The 27677-nt window shown below is 39.2% G+C and overlaps 2 protein-coding genes and 1 long non-coding RNA gene across 9 annotated transcripts; 1 reads left to right on the top strand and 2 right to left on the bottom strand.

Annotated features, from left to right (window-relative positions):
- Positions 1–4: 4 nt before the first annotated feature.
- LOC307032035 (uncharacterized protein) lies at positions 5–7896 on the bottom strand. 2 transcript variants are annotated; one of them, XM_079669719.1, is made up of 14 exons: positions 7787–7896; positions 5574–5866; positions 5363–5488; positions 4863–4987; positions 4598–4702; positions 4351–4426; positions 4047–4088; positions 3538–3651; positions 3328–3417; positions 2196–2243; positions 1919–2032; positions 1264–1362; positions 866–961; positions 5–603 (listed from the first exon to the last, which is right to left on the bottom strand). In XM_079669719.1, the coding sequence occupies exons 6-14, from the start codon at positions 4390–4392 to the stop codon at positions 586–588; spliced, it is 663 nt and encodes a 220-aa protein (XP_079525845.1). In that variant the 5' UTR covers positions 4393–4426; positions 4598–4702; positions 4863–4987; positions 5363–5488; positions 5574–5866; positions 7787–7896; the 3' UTR covers positions 5–585. The 2 variants fall into 2 exon arrangements, with proteins under 2 accessions (XP_079525845.1, XP_079525844.1); XM_079669718.1 differs by having other exon boundaries at positions 4351–4702.
- Positions 7897–7911: 15 nt separating this feature from the next.
- LOC307032036 lies at positions 7912–9638 on the bottom strand. The gene is made up of 3 exons (XR_013806141.1): positions 9390–9638; positions 9040–9140; positions 7912–8109 (listed from the first exon to the last, which is right to left on the bottom strand). It is a non-coding gene; the product is annotated as an uncharacterized lncRNA (long non-coding RNA).
- A 429-nt stretch (positions 9639–10067) lies between these two features.
- On the top strand, positions 10068–23472 carry LOC307031691 (sterile alpha motif domain-containing protein 3-like). Of its 6 annotated transcripts, none has more exons than XM_079668997.1 (12): positions 10068–10361; positions 11257–11296; positions 13801–13940; positions 14438–14570; positions 15626–15778; positions 16108–16197; positions 16758–16957; positions 20626–20684; positions 20773–20832; positions 21121–21372; positions 21844–22126; positions 22214–23472. In XM_079668997.1, exons 4-11 carry the CDS (start codon positions 14445–14447, stop codon positions 21981–21983), a joined length of 1080 nt encoding a protein of 359 aa, XP_079525123.1. In that variant the 5' UTR covers positions 10068–10361; positions 11257–11296; positions 13801–13940; positions 14438–14444; the 3' UTR covers positions 21984–22126; positions 22214–23472. The 6 variants fall into 6 exon arrangements, with proteins under 6 accessions (XP_079525123.1, XP_079525122.1, XP_079525125.1 ...); XM_079668999.1 differs by lacking the exon at positions 10068–10361 and adding an exon at positions 10484–10774; XM_079668996.1 differs by having other exon boundaries at positions 11257–13940.
- Positions 23473–27677: the final 4205 nt, after the last annotated feature.

Raw genomic sequence — 27677 nt, 5'->3', positions numbered from 1 at the left:
ACTGTAGACTGAAAGAGAAAAATGGTGTATTTGAACAGAAATCCTGTCAACGTGTTTTCAGTCAACAAAACTAACTTATCTGGTTTTGGGTTCAAAACATATTATAAATAAAACATATCACCTTGAAATTAAAACATTATCTTAAACATATTAAAAAACATATTTCAAGTTAACATGGCCGTATAAGCAGATATCAAAATTGTACATCAGCGTCATGTAAATACAAAAAAATAAAACACAATTTTACATCTAAACTAATTTAACTGGTTTTGGGTTCAAAACATCATATAATTAAAACATATCACCTTGACACATGTCACAACACGAGGACAAGTTCAAATGGACTCCAGCTATTTATTGCTAGGCAGACAGTGAGCAGAAGTATATTTGCAACTGTTGATAAAAGCAGGGTAAGATGAGCACAATGAGAGCAGGAAAAAGGGTAGTTAAAATATTTCAGCAAATGTCACACAGCGTTTATATTGGACTACTCCAGTTTTGCTGTAGAGGGTAAACTGCAGTTTGTCTCCAGAGCTCCAGGACTTCAGATCCTTCCACTCCAGGTCAGTGTTAGAATCATTGGAATCATTTCACAGCTTGTGCCTGAGAGGGAGACAATACACACAATACACATTGAAAAATACTCAACTAAGATCTTTACACTGTTTTATCGCAGTGTGTGTGTGTGTGTGTGTGTGTGTGTGTGTGTGTGTGTGTGTGTGTGTGTGTGTGTGTGTGTGTGTGTGTGTGTGTGTGTGTGTGTGTGTGTGTGTGTGTGTGTGTGTGTGTGTGTGTGTGTGTGTGTGTGTGTGTGTGTGTGTGTGTGTGTGTGTGTGTGTGTGTGTGTGTGTGTGTGTGTGTGTACCTCTCTCTTCTCTCTGCTCTGGATCTCCAGGTGACTCTGTGTCTCCTTCAGCTCGTTCTGAACCCTCTCTAGTTCAGCTGCTTTTTGGTCCGCTTGCTGAAAAACACACAGAAGTTGATTTCAACTGTTTCCTTTGATTAAAGTCAGACACAATACATTTACATTTATTTGAAATGTCCCTGATTGGACTTTATGAACGTTTTTAAAAACACAATAGCTTTCAAAGTCGATTAAACCGGTTGCTTTATTAGATTTTAAATATGTTGACTCTTTTTGCTGCCACATTGGATACACATTTAAATAAGCTTGAGGTAAAATGAAGCATTACTTATGAGATTTAAACTTAAAACAACTACTAGGATTAAAATAATCATTGTTATTATGAATACACGATTAACCTTTTGTATCTGTGTCATCTCCTTCTTCATCTCCTCCTCCCTCCTCCTCTTCCTCTTCTCCTCTCCTCCTCTCTGGAGATCAGCCTTTAGTCTCTCCACCTGAGAGGAGACACAGACAGAAGAAGAGAGAACTCCAGATAAACTCTTTATAGCTGGACTTTCAGACAGAGACAAGTCACAGAGCTGTCTCTGTGTTTCAGAGGAGTGAGGAACAACCAGCGTGTGTGTGTGTGTGTGTGTGTGTGTGTGTGTGTGTGTGTGTGTGTGTGTGTGTGTGTGTGTGTGTGTGTGTGTGTGTGTGTGTGTGTGTGTGTGTGTGTGTGTGTGTGTGTGTGTGTGTGTGTGTGTGTGTGTGTGTGTGTGTGTGTGTGTGTGTGTGTGAGGAACAACCAGCTGAATTCAGCTTGCATATATCAAATAAGTGAATTTGTGTATTTTATTGATACATTAGCTTCAGCAGTAGATGTGTATCTTTCTCCTTACCCTGTGCCTCCTTCAGCTGTTCAATAGTCTTAATAAATGATAAATAAATATACATTCAGCTTTTCCTCATTTTGAACTGATGATTTGGTTCATTAGTCACATCACCTCTTATCGATCACAAGCAGGAGTAAGGTCACAGTGAATGACTTTCAGAAGAGAAAACAACACAAGCCTCTTTGGTCTCTTTCTGCAGCTTCTCCTCCAGGATGTGAACTTCTTTCTCAGCTCCTTCCTTCCTCTGCTGCTCCTCCTCAAACTTCTGTCTGGAAACCAGCGGCCATTTAAACTGAAAGAGAGAGGAGAGATGAGTGTTTCTGCTTGGGGAACTGAACAAATCAAAACAAGAGAAATATCATCTTTAGCTAAATGACTCATTCACACTTTTCCACAGCAGCTGTTTTAAAGCCAGTGATTATAAATCAGCTTTATGTCAGAAAACATTAACTTACTGAAGAAGAGGAAGGAGACTTGGCTTCAGCAGCTAGGCTTCTTTCCAACTGTGGAGAAAAGGGAGATCTTTAGATCATCAGTAGTCATAGCTCCATGGAGCAATTTGTGCATGATGGTGTCTCCATGTTCTGGATCTATTCTGAAATTCATAAAGATCCACATTAGAGCATACAGAGTTCTGCCATGTGCCAACAACGAGAAGGGAGAAGACTGCAAACATGGAGGTTTCCTATCTTTCATAGCCTTCACAGATATCATTTATGGTAATATAAATGTAAAACCAGCTTTGCAAATGTGTTTTAGAAAGGAAATGCACATACTAAAGATGTATGAATTGTAAAATAATAAATTGGGTTATGATTCATGATGAAGTCCATAAATGAACCAGAATGGTCAAAACGTTTATACGTCGTTTGATCTTACTAAAAACAGCAACATATTTCAATAGATACAGTTTATTATTCAGGTGGAGAGAGGCACCTCCATGTTCTCCTTCAGCTCTTCATCAGTCTTCCTGCTTTTCAGCTAACACACACTCACACACACACACACACACACACACACACACACAAACACACACACACACACACACACACACACACACAGACACACACACACACACACAGACACACACACACACACACACATACTCACACACACACAAACCCACCCAGCCACACACACACACACACACACACACACCCACCCACACACACACACACACACACACACACACACACACCCACACACACACACACACACACACACACACACACACAAACACCCCCACCCACACACACACACACACCCACACACACACACACACACACACACACACACACACACACACACACACACACACACACACACACACACACACACACACACCACAAACCACATTAGAGCAGTACAGACGAGGCAATGTGCCATCAAAGAGAAGGGAGAAGACTGCAAACATGGAGGAAACCAAAGCTGGGTTTACGGTTATAAAATCAGTTTAACGTGTCATGTTTTTTAAAGCTTGAAATTACACATATCTTTAAAATATAAACAATAAAGTTGTAAGTACACATAAACAATTCAACGAATGTATTAATGATTATCCCCAGAGGTAATCAGGATGCTCCAAACCTCCACTTCCTCCATCAGGGTCCGCAGGCTGGTCTCCATCCTCTGACCCTCCTCCTGGAGCTGCTGGACTTCAGCTTCCTTCACTTCAACCTGAGAGGAGAGAGAGAGACATGTTTTATCATTAATACCATTCTACATGTAAGGGCCGGGTCGATTAGTTACAGTTTACACTCAGGACTTCAGCCCAGAGTTCAGTAAAATATCAGAAACCTCTTTGGTTTTGGTGTCTGTTTTCTCCTGTTGGGCCTCCAGCTTCTTCTTCAGGTTCTCCACTTCCTGTTCAGCTTTATCCTTCTTCTTCTGCAGTTTATCTTGTTTGCTAAACTGGATTATATAAAGACATGTACAATGACCCGGCTAAATAACTGAACATATTATATATAATATATATCTGTAAATTACCTAAATTCTGCTTTTCAATGACACATTTCCTATTGTAACTTTTGTTTCAGGTGTTTGAAAAAGTTCCTCCTAGGTATTTATTCAACATATTTATATTCTTGCTACTGATTCTTCTGCTTTCATAAAACTGTGCCGGTCTCTATCTGGAAAGGAATCCATTCTTATTATCATTTCTGAACATATCAGCCTTTTAAACAGACTTATCACAGTAAGTAAAATTCACTTTATGTTGTGGTTGTACTTAATGTTGTACATTAAAAAAATGTATACTGTATATTTTATATATTGCATATTATATACATCTCAGGCCAACTTACCAAATTATATTTGGAAGGAGATTCTTTTTGAGCTTTCTCCATCTGGGGGAAGGAAAAGAACATGTAGAGAAAGATGAGAACAACATGAAACACAGCATTGATAATGATAACATGTAAAGCCACAGCTACACTGAGTACAAACAAAGTAGCTTCAGTGGGTCCTAAACATGGTGATGATTGAGTTTCTCAAACAGCTTCCTGACCGTCTGCAGGTTTACAGATGATCACATGAGAGGGGTCAACGAACCCAATGTCTATCTCTCTATTCACATGAACATTAAAGTTCAAAGATGAAGAGGTGAACCTCTCTGTTCTTGTTCCTTCTCGTTCCTCTGTTTCTCTGCATGGAGATCCTGCAGCTCAGACTCTTTAGATTCAACCTGAAAGAACAGCAGGAAGATTAACATCATTTATTCACAGTCTAAAAGTAGGACTGTCTGGATGTGGTCTCCACTTGGACCTGCAGGTTTGACCTTGTCTACACTAAGGAGGACATTGAAAGAGACTTCAAACAGGAATCAATGTGTTTCATTATTGAAGTGGAGATGAACCTCTTTCTTCTTGTTCTGCAGCTGCTCTTTCAGAGTCTGGACTTCCTTCTCAGCTTCCTCTCTCCTCCTCTGCTCCTCAAGCAGCTGCTGCTCAGATTGATTTTTCTATGAGAGGAACAGTCACGTTTCTTTAATGATCATTTCTTAAGGTGCCACACAATGACACATGTTTTCATGCATTTCTGGCAGATCCTGTATCTTGATGTGAAGTCTTCTGTGCTTCTTGATAAGACTTTACTTTTCATGTTGTTGTTTCTCTACTTACCGGTTTGCTCTTATTTTCTACGTTTCCCTTCAAAGCCTTCATCTGCACAGCGTCAGCTTTCATCAGCTGTCCTCTTTCTCCTTCATTGAGAAACTGATCTTCATCCGAATGCTTTCTCTTTGTCTCTGTGTGAAATGAAACGTGTGTTAAGATGTGTTGAAAGAGAATTAGAGGAACTTTAGGAAGGGATCGAAGCACATGAAACTTTTCAGGCTTCAGGCTAAATGTAGCTGAACAGTTGGGTGATTGGTCAACTGCTTAGAGATATCCCGCACCCAGAGCTAGCCAATAGAAGCATGAGTGTTACATCGTGATGTCACTATGTTCAAAACAAAGGAGTCCAATGGAGGCGTTTCAGGCAGGGGGGGGGGGAGTTTGTGGGAGATGTTGTAGCCTCTGCAGACCATTAACATGCACACAGACCTACAGAACATACAGCACTCAGCATAATAGGCTCCTTAACCCAACTGAATAAAATCACCCGACTGTGAGTGACTTACTGAATATGTGTTCTCTCCACAGAAAGAAGAAAGAAACAGCCAGCATTAACAGAATGCAAACAGCCAAACTGACGACCAGACCGATATTGATGGAAGAAGAACTGGACTGGAGCTTAAAGAAATCATCTGAAATGATAAAACACAGAACAACATATACAAATGAACAGCAGCTATTGGAGAATAAAACATGTTAAAGGAACATTTAGTCTACCTGAAATGCTGAAGTGTGTCTGTGTGGTGCGGGTGGTGTTGTGGTGCTGGACTCTGCAGGTGAAGCTGTTGCTGGGTCTCTTCTCCCCAGTCACTCTGCTGCTGACAGTATCAGGTCATCAGGACCTCTGACTGTCTCTGGAGGTCCAGCAGAGAGGAGCTTTCCCTCAGCGTCCAGCCACAACACCTCAGGCTCCGGATACCAGCCTGCAGACTCACACTGCAGCACCACTCCTCCACTCTGACCGTCCAGCCCTGATAACGTTACGACTGGTGGGTGAGCAGCAGCTGATACTAGTAAAGAAGAACAGAGTGTAAGAATACTTGAGAATTATTGCAGTAATCCTAACCAAGGAGTGCTGGAACAATCTCCTCATTGACTTCAGGACAGCAGAGAGTCTCTGTCCTGTCAGACACTGAAAACCCACCTGTTTTTACTGCACCTTAGACCATACAATACAGAACACACAAAGAAGGTGTAGTTCTCTAAATGGTTTAGATTATTTAAGGCTGATGCACTTGCAGGTAACACTGTTAGTTAAGTATTTATGCAGATGACACCCAATTACATCTATCAATCAAGTTAGATGAAACCATGTAATTAACTTAACCTAAGCGTGCCTTTAAGGACACTTGGAATACCAGCTACTATTTACTTTATGGACACAGTTACTATTGGAAGTTAGACACAAAACTGAATTTATTAAACTCTGCCCCAAACAACTTATCTAATTATATACTTTTCTGAATCCATGTGTGTGTATTGTTTCCTGCTATCAAAAACCAAAGAAACAACCAATGCAACTGCCGGGTTTTTGCAGGATTTGCAAAGTTGAATAATTGTAAATTGGATTAAAGGATTTACTTTGGACTACAACTAAAGTTACAATTGGTGGAATAGCAGCACCTGATGCTGTGCTTAAGGAAGCAATGGAAGTTAAAGCTCACATTTGCATCCCAAAGATGAAGTAAATACACTAAAAGGTTTCTCATAAGACAAATATTGAGTTCTTAACTTTAAATAGCATTTTCTTTCAGTCTTTAAACTACGTTCAATATTATTAAAAGTAACCATAACCCTAACCCAGGGGTCTGCAACCCAAGGCTCCGGAGCTGCATGCGGCTATTTAAGCCCTCTGTTCTGGCTCCCTTGAGCTTAGACGAAAATAAGAAGGAAATGAAATAAAAACTAAAGACTATTTATATTTTGTTGCATGGTTGAAAATGTTTCGTATCTTGTATTTTGAGGTGATACTGTGACACATAAATAAAAAAAACGGTTTTAATTAAGTCAACTAAAATATGCGTCACATCCTGCTACGGTCCCGCGCCAGCGCCTTTTCTTGCAGGCGAATATCCTGACCCCCGGCTCGGTGAGCGAACTATGGATAAATCAAAGAAAAGAAAGGATCAGAGGAACACAGGATTTAATTCTGCGTGGACAGAGTTATCTAATTTTCACAGCAAACGATGCTGGTTTACCGGTTTGATATGTGGAGAGAGGTTGTCAAAGGTGCTGCAGCCTTTACATATTGGAGGAAAAAAACAGAAGAGGAAGACAGCTGACGATCTACACAGTCATAATTCAATCAGTAAACTCTTTTTAGAGTGCAGCTATAGGTTTTATTTATTTCAAAGTGGGTCAATTTTAACTGTATTTATTTTCTTCACATGTGCAGAGGACTCCCCAAGTGCTGTGTTTAATTTATTTTAAAGTAGGTCTGTGTATTTTTTGTTATTCCCCTATAAGAGTAATTTGTTTATTCTTAGAGGTAAACAGTTTTCTATAATGTAATAAATAATAAATGCAAATTTGTTTTGGTTTTTGTCTATGATCTCTATTAAGCTATCAAGCTATCAATTATGCTTTGCGGCTCCAGACGAAAGAAATTGGTGGAAAAAGGGGCAAAATTACTCTTTTGGTCAAAAAGTTTGCAGACCCCTGCCCTAACCCCAATAAATAGTGTTCATTCTGAAATTGAATTGTTTTATGGCTTTTTGCTCTGACAATAAACATGGTTTGTAAAAAGCGGTGACTTATACCATGTCCATACAACCAACTACAATCTGATACTCTCACCTTTTAGCTCTAGACTACAATATTCAATGATCATGGTATTTTGGAGCACAGAGTTATAAATACAGTCCTTTCCAGGAGATAAAAGTCGGCACATAGCAAAACATGCACACTGAACACATACATTGTGAACTTACCACAAACTAGTTTAACAAAAGCTTGCCGGTCCAATTCTGGAATGAAACATCTGTATTTCCCCTGATCGGAGAGTTGTACGTTGGAGAGTTTCATGGACATGTTTCCGTTCATGTTTCCGTTCCCTTGAAGATTGTGTGTTTCATTCCCTTTAGTTCATGACCAGAACGCAACACATGGACGAATCTGGGGTTCAGGTCAGGTCTCGTCCACTCCAACGTCAAATCGGCAACATTTAAAGCTGGCTCCAGATAACATGGCAAAAGGATGTCACCGCCAAGGTTTGCTACTGCTGGCTGAGGTGAGCCAATCAGCTGAGACTGACCTTGAAATAATAACATGTATACATTATGTTTTTTGAATAAACAGAGCAATATTTGAACAATGGAGAGTAGACAGTGGAGACAAACAATAACAATATAAGATCTAGTAACCCCATATATTGACTCCTGCACCTCTTTGCTCCATTTTTTAAGGCATTAAAAAGTATATTCATGATCATAGACTTTGCCCAATTTATGGGCATTTCAGAGATTTCCCATTGGCTGGTCTAGCACATTCAGCATTGCAACAACAGCTTACAAAGCAACCAGAAAAACGAAAACACACCACCAATGTATAAAGATAACCTTTTTTGTCAGTTGCACATGAAGTCAAAATGGCCTGTCTTTCCAGTACAACATAACCCCAATCCTCAGACAATCTTCATCCATTGCACCCATCCATGGGCATTTTCCTTATACCCCACCCCAGATTTAAAGTAACTCTGGATTCAGCTTTATTTTACAGTTTTTAGGACCCATAAGGGATGTTCAACTGTTTGTACAAGGAAGTTGATTTCCCTCCCCCAAACAAATAACAGATTTCTCTTTCTAAATGCAAGTCAATGGAAATTAAGTGACTCAGACAGAAGTTGTAGTACACCCATTTGGCCACTACATAAGTGTGCTTATGCTTTTCATCTTTCCTAGGGGAGAGACAAACTTATCAAAAAGGGACTCAAATAATATCCGTGAATTTGTTTCAAACAAATGTTGCAAAAAGTTTAATTTTTGCGAACAACTTCATCTAGCATAAGCTGACCCTAGCCTCATGTCTAAGTTTGGATTGCTACAGCTTAGTGGTTAGCAGAAAGCTAATACTTTGCTGTATTGAACCTATAGCGTTCAAATAACAGTATGTCATCTCAAAAGGGTTTACAGTCCTACAAGTTTGCAAATAAAGCAATCACGATATTGTATTGTGTGTTACTTACCTCTACAGTAGTGTGTTAGGAGAAGATGGAAAACCAGAACACTGAGAGTTCTCAGATGAGTTTTAAGGGGCTTTCCGTCTGTGTGGAGAAGCATCATGTAACTGGAAGTGAACCAAAAACAGAAATAATAAGACCTGAGTTCGAAACTGAAATTCAAATTTATTTGACTAACGCTTCTCCTACGAACAAATAAAGCAAAACATAATTGACTTACAGCTGAAACACTGACAAAGATTTGATTAGCTGTTCTAATCAGAAATTGGGGTTATCAGAGAAGACAACTCAAAATGTAGACCCACTTTTTTCTAAACATTAATAGTCTGTTTTAGATTAAATGTTAGACCGCTTACCTGTTGAATGTTGCGAGTCTCTTCACCTGCCTGTGAGGACAATGTCTGTAGATCATTAACAGGTTCTGGACGTTTATAATGCAGATATAGTAAAGGCTCATTCAATTCTTCCACTGAACATCTAAGTAGCTACTCAATGTTTTGCATTATATTTGTTCACAGTGCAAATGTTTCTGCAAAAGTAAGAGACAATTCTTACTAAAGTTTCACAACAAAAACAAGTTTAGTGTAATTTTATCCACTAAATTATTATCTGAGTTTCACTTTGAGTGTCTCAGTTTATGAACATCTGAACTTTGGATTCAGTGCTTTGGTTACGGGTTATAAATTAATACATGGAAATACAATCAGTTGCAAATTACCTTTGTATTGCTTTATTGTGGCCAGTGTTGAAAGTCAATTCTCTATTAACGCAGAGAACATGTCTAATCTTGGACTGCAGGGGGCGGGACTACTCAGTTTTTATAACACCTGTCAGACTTTCTTCTGTTGTGTGAATGTGTGTGTGTGTGTGTGCGTGTGTGTGTGTGTGTGTGTGTGTGTGTGTGTGTGTGTGTGTGTGTGTGTGTGTGTGTGTGTGTGTGTGTGTGTGTGTGTGTGTGTGTGTGTGTGTGTGTGTGTGTGTGTGTGTGTGTGTGTGTGTGTAAAACCCAATGTTGCTCTTTAGTTATCATGACTCATTTTTACTTGTCAATACAACACAGATTTGTGCAAAAAGTCATTTTAACTTAAAATAATTAATTGATAACGTCTCAACCACATGGAAGTTGACTCAATTAAGACCCTTTGTTATGTTAACAAGATAAATCAAGTTGAGTCTAGTTGAGTTGACAAATGCACAAAAGTTATAGACTTGTGCGTCATCACGCTGTACGCTGTGTAGCACGTTTTGCGTCCTTCCCTGCTAAGCGCGCGCATTGTTCGGTGGATGGAACAACGCCAGAGACTGAATATACATCGTATTTTAACAAGGTGAGTGTAAATGTTATATTGATAGCTTACAAGTAATATTTAAGACATGTTTTACGTTTTTTAATTGGTTACATTATCGTCCGTGTTGCCCGTTTATTGAAAAACTAAAACACCACACCGGATCTAGCTAGACTGGAAACAAGACAATAGGCACGCCGTTTGGCAGCCGGCCAATAGTAGTAGGCTAACGTTACGGTTCGAGTGAGTGGCGAGCGCGATACGACGAAATGGATGATAAAAAGATTCAGAGAAACGGCCCGCCTTGCACGCAAGTACTTAGCAGCACCGGCAACATCACTACCTTCTGAGAGGTTGTTTTCAGTGTCTGGGCATGTTGTGCAAAAGAAGCGAGCTTCACTGTTGTCTGAAAATGTCAACAGGCTTGTCTGTTTGAGTAGCTGGCTGAAAGCAAGGTAAGCCTACAACTTCTTTGCTTTCAGCTTTCAGTTTTATTGGTTACCTAACTGTTACTGTTCATTGTTTCTGAAATACGTTTTCTGACTGCTATGTTCACAGCACACTTTAGAAAAAGGAAATATTAAGCCATGGTTTAACTTTATAATTGTATTTTGTACTGCCCTGTTTGCATGTTGCTTCTAATAAAAGAAACATGTGCATAAAGCAAGCCAATCCACTTTTCCATGTTCATAAGAGCATTAAAATGAAAAAAAATAATGGGACAAAAATAAATCAAGGGACATTTAGAATAGATAAAATTGTGTGATTAATTGCGATTAATTGTGAGTTAACTATGACATTCATGCGATTAATCGCGATTAAATATTTTAATCGTTTGACAGCACTAATATATATAGCTTTGAGGAAAATATAACATGCTTATTAAACTACCATGTAATATCTCTGTCCTAATTCTTTCTTACTTTTCTTTTTCCAGGTGTACATGATCAAGATCCAAACGTGAATGCGGTGGATTTGTAAGTTTTGTACCTATTACTCAGGAAATCGCAAAAGAATAATTGAACATTATAGAGCCATTCATGGACATCATGGAAGAAATTGCCCTTTGCCCTGTATCTACAGTGACTGTCCGCTAGTTTTCCGATCACAGGAATCCCTTAATAAGCATTTAAGAGAACATGGACTTTCACATCATGGACCTGTTGGAGGGTTAAACCTTAAAATTAACTGTCAATTGTGTGACTTCAATTATCCAGTGACTATAAAACAGTACTTTGGTCATCTTGGGAAACATCTTAGAAACAAAGAGACAGTTACCTGCCCTTTTAATCACTGTTCTCACGAAACAAGAAATTACACTACCTTTACTTCGCATAAAAGTCGTTTTCACAACAATGCCACACTACAAGACTTGAAATCTGAGCTTATTACTCAAACACATTTAGGCGTGGAACTTGTGGCTGATCAAGTGGTTTCAGATGTCAGTGATGCAGAATGTTCTGAGGATGAGATTGTAAATGAGCAGGAGGATACCTCTGATAAAGTTCAAGCAAGACTTGCGTCTTTACTTCTGCGATTGGAAACTGTTTTACATGTCTCAAAGACTGCAGTTCAGCAAATAGTTACAGAATTTAGGGATATTGGTGTTTTATTGAGTGAGGTAAACAAAAATACTCTTGATAAAGCATTAAGGCAGAATGGATGTACCATTGATGAAAACACTATAAATTTAGTAAAGGATACCTTGTGCCAGGCAAATCATTTTAGCTGTCTTTCAGAGGGTGGGTCTTTGTCAACTGACAAAAGGAGGTCATCTTTTTTCAAAGAACTTCAGTTTAATCAACCCAGTTGAATATGTTTTAGATTTTTCATCAAAAAAAACATTTGTTTATGTGCCAATCTTGCGTGTTCTTCAAGCGTTATTGAATAGGGGTGATGTAATTGACAGAGTTTTGGAAGAAAACCGAAAATCACCATCTGGCCAGTATAAGTCTTTTTTTGATGCATCGTACTGTAAAGAAAATCCACTTGTTAATGGTGAAGATCTAAGTATTTCTTTGGGCTTGTATATTGATGACTTTGAGATCTGTAACCCTTTAGGCACCTCAAGAAAGAAACATAAGCTGTGTGCAATCTATTGGATAATTAGCAATTTGCCTGTAAGAGACAGATCATCATTGTCTACTATATATCTGGCTGCCCTATGCAAAAGTCAAGATATTAAAACATTTGGTTATGGTCCAATTGTTCAACCACTGCTGAGAGACCTACAGTTGCTTGAAAAGGAAGGAATTTACATCGACAGGTTAGGAACCAGTGTCAGAGGCACAGTGCTATACATTTCATCAGATAATTTGGGGGCACATTCATTTGCTGGCTTTCAGGAGTCCTTTAATGTGGACAAGTTTTGCAGATTTTGCCTTGCAAGTCGAAAAGATATTCAAACTTGTTCTGTAAGAAGTGGGTCATTTGTATTGAGAATGATAGAGTCACATAACCTGAACCTGTCTGAGCTTAAAGAAAACACAAATTTGAAAAGTGTAAATGGTGTAAAACGTGAATGTGTTCTAAATGAACTACAATACTTTCATTGTATAACAGGGTTTCCACCTGACTTTTTGCACGACCTATTTGAAGGCATTGTACCCTTTGAGCTGTGTTTGTGTTTGGAAAAATTCATTGACAGGAAATATTTCACATTAGATAATTTAAATACTGCCATACAGTACTTCCCTTATAAGTACTCTGACAAAACCAATTGTCCTCAAAAAATTTCTGTAAATTTTCATTTGTCTGGAACCATAGGAGGAAATGGCCACGAGAATTGGACTCTGTTAAGGTTGTTGCCATTAATTATTGGTGATGATGTCCCTGAAAATGATGATGCATGGTCTCTGATTCTGGAACTGAAAGACATTGTTGAAATCTTGGCATCATCCGCTTTTACAGATGAAAGCATCTGTTACCTAGAAGCAAAGATCTTTGAACATAGGAAACTTTTAACAGATGTATTTCCTGATGTGAAACTCAAACCCAAACATCATTTTCTAAAGCATTATCCCCATCTGATTCGTTGCTTTGGACCTGTGGTTGACTTCTGGACATTTCGCTTCGAAGCAAAACACAGTTTTTTCAAGAAAGCTGTTCGTGATATTAATAACTTCAAGAACATTGTGTTGTCTCTGGCCAACAGACACCAGCTTATGTTGGCATACCATTTTGACATGACTTGCCTGTTCAAGCCAGCAGTAGAAGTAGAAAGGACAACACACAATTCCCTTGAAAATGTGCCCCTCCCAGTCAAACTAGCTATTCAGCACAAATTCAGTCATCTGACCACTATATCACTTGCCACAACAGCCTTAATACATGGAACAAAATATGTAAAGGGGATGTTTGTATCATTTGGAAGCACAAGTGGACTCCCTGATTTCTGCCAAGTCCTGTACATTGTGATAGTGGACAACAAGGCATTCGTTGTTCTTCAACCTTTCTCTGGTTGTTACCTGGACCACTATAGATGTTATGAAGTTTGCAGTGCTGAGGATTCCCAACTGGTTGTGGTCGACCCTGCAGAGCTGAACCACTACGTCCCCCTGACAGCCTACGTGGTGCAAGGCAGACTCCTGATTTCTCCCAAGGCATTCCTGCTACACTGAGGTAATCCTTTTGCTTATTTTCAGGATAATTTAAGTAATAATAATTGTCTTATAGGCCTTAGTTTCATTAACAACTCTACCTTATGTTCTATACTTTTATATAGTTCATTATTTTACTACCATTGTTTTTAAATAATAAAAAATAACCTTCTTTACATCTTAACAGGGTTTAAACAAAATCTTAAATTGATAGTCTACGGCAAGGCCACAACGCCTTGCATTGCACTCTCCTACAGCAAAACCCCATACTTAGTTGACTGAAGCCCCGTCCTTTTCCCATCTACACTAAATCTCTTCACCGAAAATAGCAGATCTACAAGCTCACAACATGTCAGACATAGTGAGCTTGTAGATCTGTAATTTACAAAGAATGTTCCCAATATTGGGATATAGGCCTCATGTGGTTAAATTACTTACTAGGTCGGGGTTCTACTATGACATGTGATCATTACTTTGCCTTGTTTATAAGAAAATGTATATTTGTTTTGTTCTTTTTAGATTCACCATGTTGCTGCGTGTCATCCTAACCGAAGAGGACATTCGGAGGGTCACCATTGAGAACATGCCCGACACGGTTGATGACCTGCACTTGATCCTCAAAAACAAGCTTGGATTGGAAGGAGTTTTGAGGGTACAATTTCAAGATCCAATGTTCAATAACGAGCTTTGCAACTTGAGTAACATGTCAGATTTCCCTAAAGATAAAGTGACTTTAAAAGTGTACAGTCATCCTCTTGAAGAACTCCAAGTTCATACAGAAGAACTTTATTATCATACAGACTCAACGTTGGACACTGCAAGCTTAACCACAACCCCTGAGTCGAGCCCCAGTCGAGTCCAGTCCACCTGCAGTCGTCACCTGCCTCAGTCATTTCAGATCCCTACTTTTGCGTTTGATACAGAGCTAAGGTTAAGGGAAGGAAATGAAGCCTTCCAGAAGGATGGAACCCTTCTTGATATCTCCAAATGCATGAAATCAGACATTTTGGAAAAAATAGCAGAAGCGGTTTATGCCTATAGCCCATACCCACAACATGAGGAATATGCTTTGGTGGCGCAAGCGCTCATCAAAAAACATCCATGTCTGAGGGAACCAGGGTCTGTCGCTGGATGGCACTGTTGGACGTTTAGTTTAAAGTTTAAAATGGGTAACTTCAGACAAAAGCTCCGAGAGGCTGGATGCCCAGAGCTCAAGATCAACTCACTCAACTCACGGTCATCCAGCACATCTGGGAAAATAACTCTTAAGAGGGCTAGAAAATCAGAAGTCAACTTCTTGCCAGACATCCCGGAAGGAAAAACAAAACACTCCCTTGACGAAGAAAGGACAGCAATGCTCACAGAAATGAAGAACAAGAAGGTTGATTGGAAGCAAATTCAAGCGATGATGACCAGCACCTTCTCTTTGCGGAGAAAGGAAATCTTAGAGGATGAGCCACCTGTGGCTGACATCAAAGATAAATGGCCAGCACTGTTCTCTGAACGTCAGGTAAAGTACTTCTCTATTTCAAATGTGATTGAGGAAGATCAGATTGGAGGCTGATTAAGAATAGAAAGATATGTTGTACACAATGGCTAATGTCTGCTGTCATGAAGATTATACAGTTATATACATACAGTATATCAGTGATATTGAATTTACAGCCAATCCCTCGGCTTGTTCTTTGCTTCTTTTATGCCTACTAGATTGAAGCAGAGTTTGCTCGCCTCACCACTGTTGACCTGAAAGGCTGCCTCTTCGCTGGTCTTGACAAGTATCTGCAGAGGTTCATTGATATCTACAAAGCCAAGCCTGGTGTGGTGGAGCTGAAGAAGCTGTTGACAACACTGGATAGTGATGTAAGTATGCTTACGTGATATTTTACACTGTTTTTCTGTTAAAAAAAGTTCTTATAGTAAATGTTACTATAGCGTTGGTTCAGTAACAGGCTTCTCCCAGTCCCTGTCTCTCCAGCTCTTTATAAACAGCAAATGTACTTTCACACGGGTCAATGGTGTCATCCAATTAGGAGAAAGAACCGCTTTATCAGCTTCAATTTTATAGTTTTCCAATTTTGTCTGCAGCTCTCACTCACACTCACTTATCATTTATTTACTGTTAAATACTCTATTCTGATGTTATCTGACTGAAGCTGTTCCATTGGTTGTGTATTGTCTATTATTTTTAGTGTTCCAACCAATGGAAAAGGACCGTTGTGTTGATGGGGATCCCCCACTACCTCAAAGAGGTTTCGTCCAACTTTTACAAGAAAGTTCAGGTATATTTTATTTTATATTTATATTTTCCGTCAGTGCAGATCAGGCCCCCATTCTTACCCTTACTTGTACGTATCCTGTATTTTAGGACCTAAACAGTGGGTTGGGACCAATCATGAGTAAAAGGCCCTTTCTTTGTTTCCAATTTTCCTCAAAATATTTACTTCATTTTTGAGCGCTAACCGCTCCAACATGTGGCTTTGTGTGTATGTCCGTACCAGCATGGCCTCGATGGCAGTGTCCAAGCTTAGGAGTATAAATGAACTCATCGAAAGCACCGCTCATTTCACACTGGGTGGGATTTGTTTTTGTTTTTTTTAATAAAGCCCTTAAAAGATTAGGTTTTTAAGTACTCAACAGCTCATACTCTTTTTTTTTTTTTTTTTTTTTGTGAAGTGTTGTGAGATTGTAGGTCAGCTATTTTCATTAGTTTGGGTCCCCGGGAGTGTGTCTTAAGATAAAAAGTTTAGGAACCACTGGTGTGTTTCATGCTTAATGCTGTTGTGGCCACAACAACAGAATCAATAAAGGTTTATTTTATCACGTTTTCCACTTTGTGTAGGCCACAGATGCTGAGGAGGACATGACAAGAGGAATGATGCTGGGCATCCTCATAGTGGCAGACGGGGATGATACTGTCAGTTTCGCAGTGGTCATCGAGGAAGAAATCATCTTTCCATCAGTCAGTGATTTTCCAACAGCTGTGTCACTGCTGATGGGTCTGCTCTACGCACTCAACATCGACTATCCCAAAGGCATAAGGTACACATTTGAAGTCATTCAGAAGGTTCTCATGGACATTGGTGGAGGCCATTGCACTGCTTTGGTTCATGGCTTGAGAAACAAACTCTTGAGGAAGACCATGTAAGCTTAAAGCAGAGTTAAAGCATTGACCCTGAACTTGATGGACATTGGAGGAGTCATGGACTCCCATTTAAGTTTGATTGTTGGAGAACTGCACACAGCAATATTGTGTATTGTTACATGGCTTGAGATACAGACTCTTGAGGAAGCCCGTGTAAGCTTAAGGCAGAGTGTAAATATTGATACTCAAGTAGAAAATGCAAGTTCAACTGAACAAACAAAATGTGAACTTGGTATGAGAAATGGACTCTATATTTTGTTATTTTGGTTAGACATCCTGTAGATTGTGTACTGCATTTGACAATTTAATGACTTGTGCAGGTTTACATGCCACTTTGGAAGGGCACACACTGTGGATTTGTTGGGATATTTACACTGTCGATTTTGGGTATAGCGACACAGTGTATTTGGAACACAGTAACACACAGTGTATTTGGGACACATAACAAACGGTGTGGATTTATTTGGGGGACACAGTAACACACACGGTGTGGATTTATTTGGGGGACAGTAACACACACAGTGTGGATTTGTTGCACTGAGGTTTTATCCACACTGTGTGAAACTTCAGTGTTTACTTAATCTTATTTGCGATGCATTATTTAGAATTGCACATGTTTTGATGCATTTTTTTTATTCTTTAGTTAATTGCTCTATTTGTAACTGGCTGCACATTGTTGAATGCCAACACGTTTGTTTAAGATGTCATCAAAATGAAAACTTAAATGTCGACTTAAATTTCTATAACTTGCAATGCAAAATATATTTGAGTATTGATGATTGCCTAAATAGGATGCATTAAATAATAGATAACACATCAAGTATTATGGTAGTATGATTAACTGCCCACAGTGAGATGGTAAGAAAGAACAAGGCAAGGCTATTAAAAAAAGCTTTCTGGTACAAATGTTCCATTTTGATGACATCATGTGTTGGTACTGTCTTAAAGGAGTAGTTCACCCAAAAAAGGGACTTATTTTCTATCAGTTACACACCCCATGAAGCCTTGAATTCATGGAGATTTATTTTTACTTTTGTTGGATTGGATGGTTGGATGGTTGGATTGTTGGATCATTGTCTTCTGATGCATTATTCTTGTTCCCAAAATTGTTTTTATTGAGACTCATCTGTTTTTATTAAAGATGCTTGAGTTGGATCTCAGTGTTTTTGGTTCATAAAGTTGTATCTTCAATAAATCAAGAAACATTGGGCAGTATTTGTTGTTAAATTGTATTAGATGTCTGGGGTGAAAACTGCATTACATTTAAGCAGATAAACTCATTAGCATTGCAGTTAAATCAACCAAAAACTAAAGTAGTATTGACTTAAGGTTAAGTTATATCAACTAAAGGTATCAAGTTATATCAACTGAAGTTATCAAGTTATATCAACTAAAGCTATCAATTAGTGAAGTTATATCAACTTAAGTTATCAAGTTATATCAACTAAAGGTATCAAGTGCTGAAGTTAAATTAACTAAAGTTATCAAGTTATATCAACTAAAGCTATCAAGTTAGACAAACTAAAGTTGGAGTTGAGTCCAATAGCAATATTTATTTGAGTTAACTCAATTGTCTTTGTTTTCTTGACGTAAAATTCTTTCGCAGCATTACTGTGTGTGTGTGTGTGTGTGTGTGTGTGTGTGTGTGTGTGTGTGTGTGTGTGTGTGTGTGTGTGTGTGTGTGTGTGTGTGTGTGTGTGTGTGTGTGTGTGTGTGTGTGTGTGTGTGTGTGTGTGTGTGTGTGTGTGTGTGTGTGTGTGTGTGTGTGTGTGTGTGTGTGTGTGTGTGTGTGTGTGTGTGTGTGTGTGTGTGTGTGTGTGTGTGTGTGTGTGTGTGTGTGTGTGTGTGTGTGTGTGTGTGTGTGTGTGTGTGTGTGTGTGTGTGTGTGTGTGTGTGTGTGTGTGTGTGTGTGTGTGTGTGTGTGTGTGTGTGTGTGTGTGTGTGTGTGTGTGATTGGCAGGGGGACCGGATAGATGGTATATCTCTTAAACCTCTTAAGCCCCGCGGACCCGGTTCCGGGGCCGAAATCGCGTCATTTGCAGGAAACAACGTCTAAGGAACCTTAATATTTAATAAACTATGAATATTTTAAATCCATATAACGGGAAAAAACTAATTTAACTGATCTTTTTCATTTTTTTTTTCAAAAAAAACACACGATGCTAACAGTGAGCCTCTGAATTAGCCCCGAGCGAAAAATGCTAACCTATTACTGCACCGAAAATCACTCCTAGCTCCCTTATCACTTATCCTAGCTGCACATCCAACACATCGTTTATGATCGTAAGGAGACACAGAATCTAACGGTGCCCACCTCAACACCGAAAGATACAAACTCGCGACGTTATCAACAAAAACGTACATCAAAACATGTGGTGCTAGGTAGCCTACAACACTAACATGGCTTACCTTGGTTTGTCTGGTCTAAACTGGTCTTCAATGGCATTAAAACGATAACAACGATGATGTAGTTAATCCATAGGTTAATATCCAATGTGGCTGTGTCCCCTTTGAAATGTTCTGATCATCTATAAGCAATAAAACTGCAATTCCGTTTTCAAATAGTAGAGCAGGCCATTCTTACGCTCTGTAGCGAGATTGAATGCGCAAAGACACCATCTTTTTTGTAACATGAGTGTGTGCGGGACGATTTCCCTTCGATTCTATTGGCTCTAACGGTCAGAAAGAGATGTCACATGTCAAAATAGAGCAAGGGGGGCCAGAGATATGGAAAATCCATCCAAATGGTCCCAGAAGAGTTTTTGTTTTGCTAAATCTGTCTAAAAAGGTCAAATATCACTTGTTTTGCTTCAATCTTGATACAGGGTACTTATTATATGTTGTACTTTGGATTCCTAAAGCTTTTAGTCTACTAACCCATCATCCAAGGTTAGTTTTCATTATAAGTACAAAATAATTTTTGGACGGACACTATAATTTACAGTTTTTTACCATGTTCAATCTGAATTTTCTTTAAAATAAAAAACATCTATATTGATTCTGACTTTTCTACATCCAACTCACATGTTTATCATTACTTTGAGTAAAAAGATTATTCATGTAACCCTTTTAGAAGGGAAGATATGGTCATTTGTTCTGGGAATGTCATTTTCGAGCCCGAAACCTGAAAAACAGGCTTGGGGCTTAAGGGCTAGTAGCCTTGCACGATGGTGTTCAAACCCCACTGCAGTCAGCATGTCATTGTGTCCCTGAGACACTTCACCCCAAATTGCTCCTGTGGGGATTGTCCACAGTATTGAGTATGTAAGTCACTTTGGATAAAAGTGCCTAACAAGTAACATGTAATGTAATGTAATGTAGAAATGGCCATGACATGAGACCTTTAAGGCTAGTTTTGGGTAGGCCTGTTTCAACATCATCATACCTCCATGCACAAAGAAAGTCCAATGTCTATAACGCTCAACTATGTTTTTTTTCATGACGTGTTAACTGTTAACGGTTTCATCTAGAGCTCTGAAACCACAGAGAGTCTGACCCCAGCCTCAGAAACACTCTGCACAGGAAGAGGAAGTTCTCACTCACATTATATTTCTGTGTCTCACAGTGAGACGCTCAGACAGCAGGAAGACATCATGGAGGTCACAGCGCTCTGCAGCCGACTGCGTGAGTCTCAGCTTTCTTTCAACTTTAAGTTATTCTTTTAACACATATGAGGCTGATATACAGTTTTCTTCTTTATTTGTATATCCAGTGACGTGTGTCATCATTCTGTTGGGTGCACATATTAAGGAGAGCTCTACGCAAACCAATGGTGGGTACTAAATATAAACTTTCCACAGTTTCAGTCTTTAAGTCCCAGATTCAAGTTGAGGCTGATAATAGCCATTTAATTGCATCTGTTTAAGACTCTGTACAGTAATATACAGTTAATGTAGTTTCAATTATTTATTTTCTAACCTGAATAATAGGCTGACAATGTCAATTTGACATGAAATCAAACGTTAAAGATTGTAATTTTTTAATTCTCCTGATTTTAAAGCATAGTTTAAGTCATTTTTTATATATCAAATGCTCTACTGTCTACTGTTTCTGTCCTCAGACGCAGCTTTGCACATGATTGCAGAGAGACTGCAGCTCTTTGAATACACACCCTTCTCTTTTCTCTGCGAGGGTCCTGGCTCTGCTCTGAGAGGGTTTAGGAACAACAATGAGTTAATTCAGAGTTGTTATAATATTGCTTCATCAACACTGAACTGCAGCATTAAATCAGCCTATGCACCAGACAGCGGGGTTTACTGGTGCGAGGATGAGAAAGGAGAGAAGAGCAACTCTGTCAACATCACTGTCACCGGTATGTCTATCATAATTAAGATTTTGTTTTAAACTGCAAAGCTCTTTTCCTTTAATTCAGATATGCTGCAGATATGTTTCAATGTTAAATCTATATACAGTACTTGTACAAAATATTGATTCTGACCAATAAATATGCAGGAAGTGCAATGACCCTTAGCTTTATAAATATGTTGGGATCAGAACACAGTTTTCAAAGACAACATTTTGTATCTGAACATTTTAAAGAAAAAAAAACGAATTGATCAATTAAATGAGCAAATCAAAGAATATTAAACAATATCAATCTCTATGCAGACGATACTCTATGTTACTATTTCATTTCTGATGTATTGATCATGTAGTTCTGCTTATTTCTGATATTTTTGTTCAGTATGTGTATGATGCCACCACATTTTATATTTTATATAGTATATATCATTTCTTCCCTCTGTCTAAATCATCTCCTATTCTTTATTGTAAATAAACACAGATGAGACTAAACGTTTGATCCGGATGTTGTTCAGCTGGCTCTGTGATCCTGGAGAGTCCTGTGCTTCCTGTGATGGAGGGAGAATCTGTGACTCTGAGCTGCAGAAACAAGACGACCCCTTCCTCCATCCTCTTAGCTGACTTCTATAAAGATGGCCGCCTCATCAGGAGCAGCTCTACAGGAAACATCACCATCCAAAGAGTTTCTAAATCTGATGAAGGACTCTACAAGTGCAGCATCTCTGATGGTGGAGAATCACCAGAGAGCTGGCTGGCTGTCAGAGGTCAGATATTGCATTAAAGCTAACATTTGGGGGATATATCTGGAGTTTCTGGATTATATATATATTCATGTTGTGTTGTGTTTGCAGCTGTTCACAGAGAGACGTGTCCCTCCTCGGATCACTCCCTTCACGTCCTCCTCGTTTTAAGGACTGTGTTCACCGTAGTGACGGTGGCTCTGCTGCTGCTGCTGGTGGGACTGCTGCATTGTGGGAAACTCAGGGTTACACAGAAATAACTCATGTATTAAGGTTAGAGTTTGGTCATCAACACAATGAACACCACGAGCCGAGGACATTATCACTTCTTCTGCGTTTGATCTCTTCTTTTGCTCAGGTTGGGTGTGAGGTGTGTAACTTCTCTGTCTCATGATGGTACGAGCAGGAGCTGTTAGACTTTCTCACACTCAAGACAAAGTAAAAAACCACAGAGGTACTGACTGACGCATGCATTTATTTTAAAAGGCGAGCTGAGTGTATGTTGTTTTGAGTTTTATTTTAGACTCCAGATACTTTCAGCTTCTCAGACACAACCCACAGAACATGTTTTTATTTAAATGTATGTGAATAGTAAAAGAGGCTTTCAAGAGGCTTTGTAGAAACAGAAAAACATTCACAGTTTCATGGAGTAACTTAAATTGGGTAATATATATTAGGAAATATATTAACACAATTTTAATTAAGTTAAACAAAATACTGCTACAGCCCACCTTTTTATTATTTTGTCTTTGTAAAGATATCAAAATGAACTCAACGGTGACAATCATATGACAATATAACAGAATTCTGTGGGTTGAACATCATAATTCCTGCAAACATGGTAGCATTGTCGCTTTTAGCATTTTAGCATGCTACATTTAGCCTATAGCTCAAAGGACAGCTGTGCAGCCTCACAGAGCTGCTAACATAACTGTGCTAAAAAAAAAAACACTCATCTTAACATTATTATTATTCATTTGAATAAAAAACAACAAACATTTGAGTAAACAAAACTAATTTTGCAAACATGTAATTCACAGATACCGCTAGAAAAATACAAATAAAAAAGTATTTCTTTTGTTGTCAATTGTAAGTAGCACCCCACATGACATGTATTAAAAACAAACATGGAAGTTGGTTTTTCCCAAAGCGAATATTATCAAAACTGCACATCAGCTTCTGAACCGATCAATATAAAACACAATTTCAAACATTTCCATTTCTGAGATTTAAAAATGATAATTGTTAACGAAAAGAGTAGATTTTCAGTAAAATAGAAAAGCAGTGGCCATCAATCAAAGGAAGATCTGTTTACCACAAAACATGTTTTAAATTGTTGAATATCAGAATAATAAAAGTGTGTCTGTAAATGGTTGATCTCCTCGTCTTCACTGAGCGTCACAACAACCTGTGTTTGAGCAGGAAGTCGTGCTGTTCCTGTTTGTAATGTTTATAATGGGAACTTTCTCGCATGACTCATCTCATCTCAATTTGAGCTACTTCCTGAAACTCCTGCTTTATGTGTTTTTACAATGGAGAGTTTGTTTGAAACTTCTAATAAAAGTGGAGTAAGATCAACAGAGCAGAACAAAGGAGGTAGTTATTATGTTTAAGTGGATGTTATACAGAGTTCATGTTGCATCTCTCCAGCGTGGCTTTAGAGGGAGAACTTCAGTCTGTCTCCAGAGCTCCAGGGCTTCAGATCGTTCCACATCAGGTCAGTGGGAGGATGATTGTGACCAGGACCTGGAAACCACATCTGTAAAATATAAAATCACAGAATTACAAGCAAAATCATTGAAACATGAAATACTTAAAGTAATAATGCATTTTCTATATTCTTTTGTTTTAACATATAAGTCAGTTCTGAATGAAACAAATAAGAAAAGGTCAAATGCAACAAAAAGAGAGAAAACTAGAAAGACTCACAAGGACAAATGTTCCAGCCTTCAGTTTGAAAGATTGATGCAATCTGTACATCAGGCCTATTCAACTAGCGGCCCACGGGCCGAATCAGGCCCTTCAGAACTTTTTTCTGGCCCACAAGAGGTTGCCTGCAAATCGAAATGGCATATGTTTAATAGCATAAATAAAACTAATGTCTGATCACAGTAAATCCGACGATGCGGCGAAAACGCTGGTTTTTCCATTCGAATAATTTTGAATCCGTTATTTTGCCTGCCTCTGTTCATTAAAAAAAAAAAGACCGCACTGTGTCACTGTGTCATTGGCTCAGTCAAACTCACGTTACACATTAGGTTCGCGGGCCAGCGAGTAACAGCTTCAAGATGTCTCTCTCCAAGCCCAAGAAACGTAAAGTTGATTCGGAAAATCGGCCAATTCCAGAATGAATGGACTGACGAATATGTATTTACTTTGCCAGCCTCAACAAGTAATAAACCGGTGTGTTTATTGTGCAACGAATGTATATCCGTGATGAAAGAATACAACGTAAAGCGGCACTACAATTCAAATCACGGCTCGTTTTCTGCCAGTTTTCCCGTGGGCTCAGAGGAACGGAGAAGGAAAGTACAGGGACTGCTAGCATCATTTGAACGGAGTCAAGTGGCTTTTAGTCGCTTTTGCACTGAACAAGAGGAAGCTACGATAACATCCCTGCGAGTAGCCTGGACACTAGCCAGACAGAAGAGGCCCTTTACCGACGCGTTGACCGTTAAAGAATGCATGCTTGCTGTCATCGATGAAGTGGTTATTGACCAAAAAGTAAAAGACAGCGTCACTTCAGCCATTAAAAAAGTACCTCTCTCAGACACAACAACACTTCGCAGAGTGGAACTACTTGCAAAGGATGTGTCGGGGAAGCTTTTGGAAAACCTCCGAAAAGCAGAGTTTATATCAATCGCTGTGGACGAATCAACTGACTGTACTGACATGGCCCAGCTGTGCATCTATGTGAGGTTTTTCAATGGAGTTCGCTTTAGGGAAGAACTTCTGGGGCTTATTCCGTTGGAGGGACACACTACAGGTGAGGTTATCTTTCAAAAGATAGTCTCGTTTTTTAATGAACGTCAACTGGATTTAAAAAAAGTGTGCCTGTTGGTCACTGATGGCGCTCCAGCTCTGATCGGCAGAGTGCAGGGGCTGGTGGCACGTCTATCTGCCATAGCCCCACACATGCAGTATTTACACTGTATTATTCATCAATCTGTGTTGTGTGCAAAGCTCAGTGGTGATTTGAAAAACACCATGGACACTGTCATGAACATTGTGAATTTCATTCGCTCAACCTCCAGCCTACAACACCGCCTGTTCCGTCAGCTGCTTGCTGACACGTTTGCTGAACACACGGACTTATTCGTCCATAACGATGTCCGATGGCTCAGCAAAGGAAAGGTCCTGGATCGTTTCTGTGAACTCCGCCAGGAGATTGTGTCTTTTCTTCGCACGAGTAAGCACAAACAAGCTACAAACCTCTTGGAGCGCATGTTAGATGAACAGTTTATGGCAGATGTTTACTTTCTGTGTGACATTTTTGAACACTTTGAATTGCGAACTGCAGGGGCGCGAAAAGTCTATCGCTGATTTGGTTGAAAGACTTTGTGCCTTCAAGACAAAGCTAACGATCTTCAAAACAGACCTAATGACAACGAAACTGCTGCACTTCCCAAAACTCTGTGCATTTATGACCACATCACCTGGAGCAAACATAACGCCAGTCATGAAAGGCTTCATGACAAAATTGACTGATAACTTTACTGACAGATTCCAAGGCTTCAGCATTCCAATTGAGGTATTGCAGTTTGCCCGTGACCCGTTTTCCATCAAGCCTGATGCAGACTTCTTTGTAAAAGTAAGCAAGGTCATATATTGCATTGATGAGAGCCTCTTTGGGATGGAGCTGGTTGATGTGCAGTCTTCCTTTGCTTTAAAACAGCTCCTGCAGTCTGAAGGTGTAGTGGACTTTTGGTCTAACCATGTTAGCCAGTATCAGTACCCCACAATGAGGAAGGTGGCCTTGCTTATACTGACAATGTTTGGAGCTACCTATACTTGTGAGTCTAGCTTTTCTCATATGAATGCCATCAAAACAAGGGCACGTTGCTCCATGACCAATGAAAAGTTGCATGAGTGTCTCAGAATTGCTCTTACCACTTATGAGCCAAACTATGCTGAAATAGCTAAATCAAGGCAGTGTAATTTCTCTCACTGACTCAAACAGGCTAAACATGACAAAAGTCTGATGCATGGTATGTATGCAGATCTGTTTTTATGGTCATTCATTTTATGGTCATTCAAATAGCCTACTTACTATTTTGAAAATTGCAAAAATGTTTCCAAGATATGAATGTTATTGTGAGTCTGATGGCTATTGTTTCACTATGTTCTATTTGCATTTAGTATTAGATTTTATGGACTTGTGTTGTCTTCAATGCACCTTATGTATGCTTGGAAGTGTTGAGGATATTATACACAGGGCTACTAACTGTTAATGTGATGAATACAGTTTTATTATATTCATCTTGTTTTGTACATTAGTGGAAATGGAACTGTTAGGAGAAAAAAAAAACTCATGTCTCCTTAGTTTTAAAGATGCAACATTTTTGCACTTTTGTGTCAAGCCTTGTAACCCGAAGCTTTCCTACTTTTTTATGGACTGGTTGCTTTCTGTAATGATTTATGTTGATACAATTCAATTTTTAAAAAAAAGGGATGCACTTGACTAGTTCATTTTGTATTAGTATCTATTAACACTATGTAAGCAAGAGTTATTTGTAGTGATTCCTTGACAAAGTATTGTGTGGCCCACAAACCCCCTGTGATTTTCCTATTTGGCCCACTTGCTAATGAAGTTGAATAGCCCTGCTGTACATGATGGGTTCGTTGTTGTTAACCTGCAGATTTACCTCCCAGTGTTTCAGCTGTTCGTCCTGCAGGAGGTTAAATAAAGTGAGAGACAGAGAGACTGACACAATTAACGTAATATTTTAACCGTAGAGTAACAGCTCTACAGGAAACATCACTATCCAAAGAGTTTCTAAATCTGATGAAGGACTCTACAAGTGCAGCATCTCTGACGGTGGAGAATCACCAGAGAGCTGGCTGACTGGCAGAGGTGAGATATTGCATTAAAGCTAACATTTGGGGGATATATCTGGAGTTTCTGGATTATATATATATTCACGTTGTGTTGTGTTTGCAGCTGTTCACAGAGAGACGTGTCCCTCCTCGGATCACTCTCTATACGTCCTCCTCGTCTTAAGGACTGTGTTCACCGTAGTGATGGTGGCTCTGCTGTTGCTGCTGGTGGGACTGCTGCATTGTGGGAAACTCAGGGTCACACAGAAATAACTCATGTAAAAAGGTCAGAGACAGTTTGGTCATCAAGACAAAGAACACCACGAGCCGAGGACATTATCACTTCTTCAGCGTTTGATCTCTTCTTTTGCTCAGGTTGAGTGTGAGGTGTGTAACTTCTCTGTGTCTCATGATGGTACGAGCAGCAGCTGTTAGACTTTCTCACACTCAAGACAAAGTTAAAAACCACAGAGGTACTGACTGACGCATGCATTTATTTTAAAAGGCGAGCTGAGGGTATGTTGTTCTGAGTTTTATT

The sequence above is a fragment of the Notothenia rossii genome (genome assembly GCF_949606895.1).
Source record: "Notothenia rossii genome assembly, chromosome: 3".
NCBI classification, from domain to species: domain Eukaryota; kingdom Metazoa; phylum Chordata; class Actinopteri; order Perciformes; family Nototheniidae; genus Notothenia; species Notothenia rossii.
The sequence above is the reverse complement of the archived record's forward strand: the minus strand, read 5'-3'. Positions and strand labels throughout refer to the sequence as shown.

What these genes read in the sequence shown, in the direction of transcription:
- LOC307032035 (XM_079669718.1), bottom strand. Translation starts at nt 4,392, where the DNA reads ATGCAGAGAAACAGAGGAACGAGAAGGAACAAGAACAGAGAG. An exon ending in CTCCTTCCAAATATAATTTG is followed by an intron (nt 3,652 to 4,046) that starts GTAAGTTGGCCT and finishes TATATAATCCAG; the next exon opens with TTTAGCAAACAAGATAAACT. An exon ending in TGCAGAAAGAGACCAAAGAG is followed by an intron (nt 1,363 to 1,918) that starts GCTTGTGTTGTT and finishes GTCTCCTCTCAG; the next exon opens with GTGGAGAGACTAAAGGCTGA.
- LOC307031691 (XM_079668994.1), top strand. Translation starts at nt 14,622, where the DNA reads ATGTCAGATTTCCCTAAAGATAAAGTGACTTTAAAAGTGTACAGTCAT. An exon ending in CACTGTTCTCTGAACGTCAG is followed by an intron (nt 15,429 to 15,625) that starts GTAAAGTACTTC and finishes TATGCCTACTAG; the next exon opens with ATTGAAGCAGAGTTTGCTCG. An exon ending in ACTTTTACAAGAAAGTTCAG is followed by an intron (nt 16,198 to 16,757) that starts GTATATTTTATT and finishes CACTTTGTGTAG; the next exon opens with GCCACAGATGCTGAGGAGGA.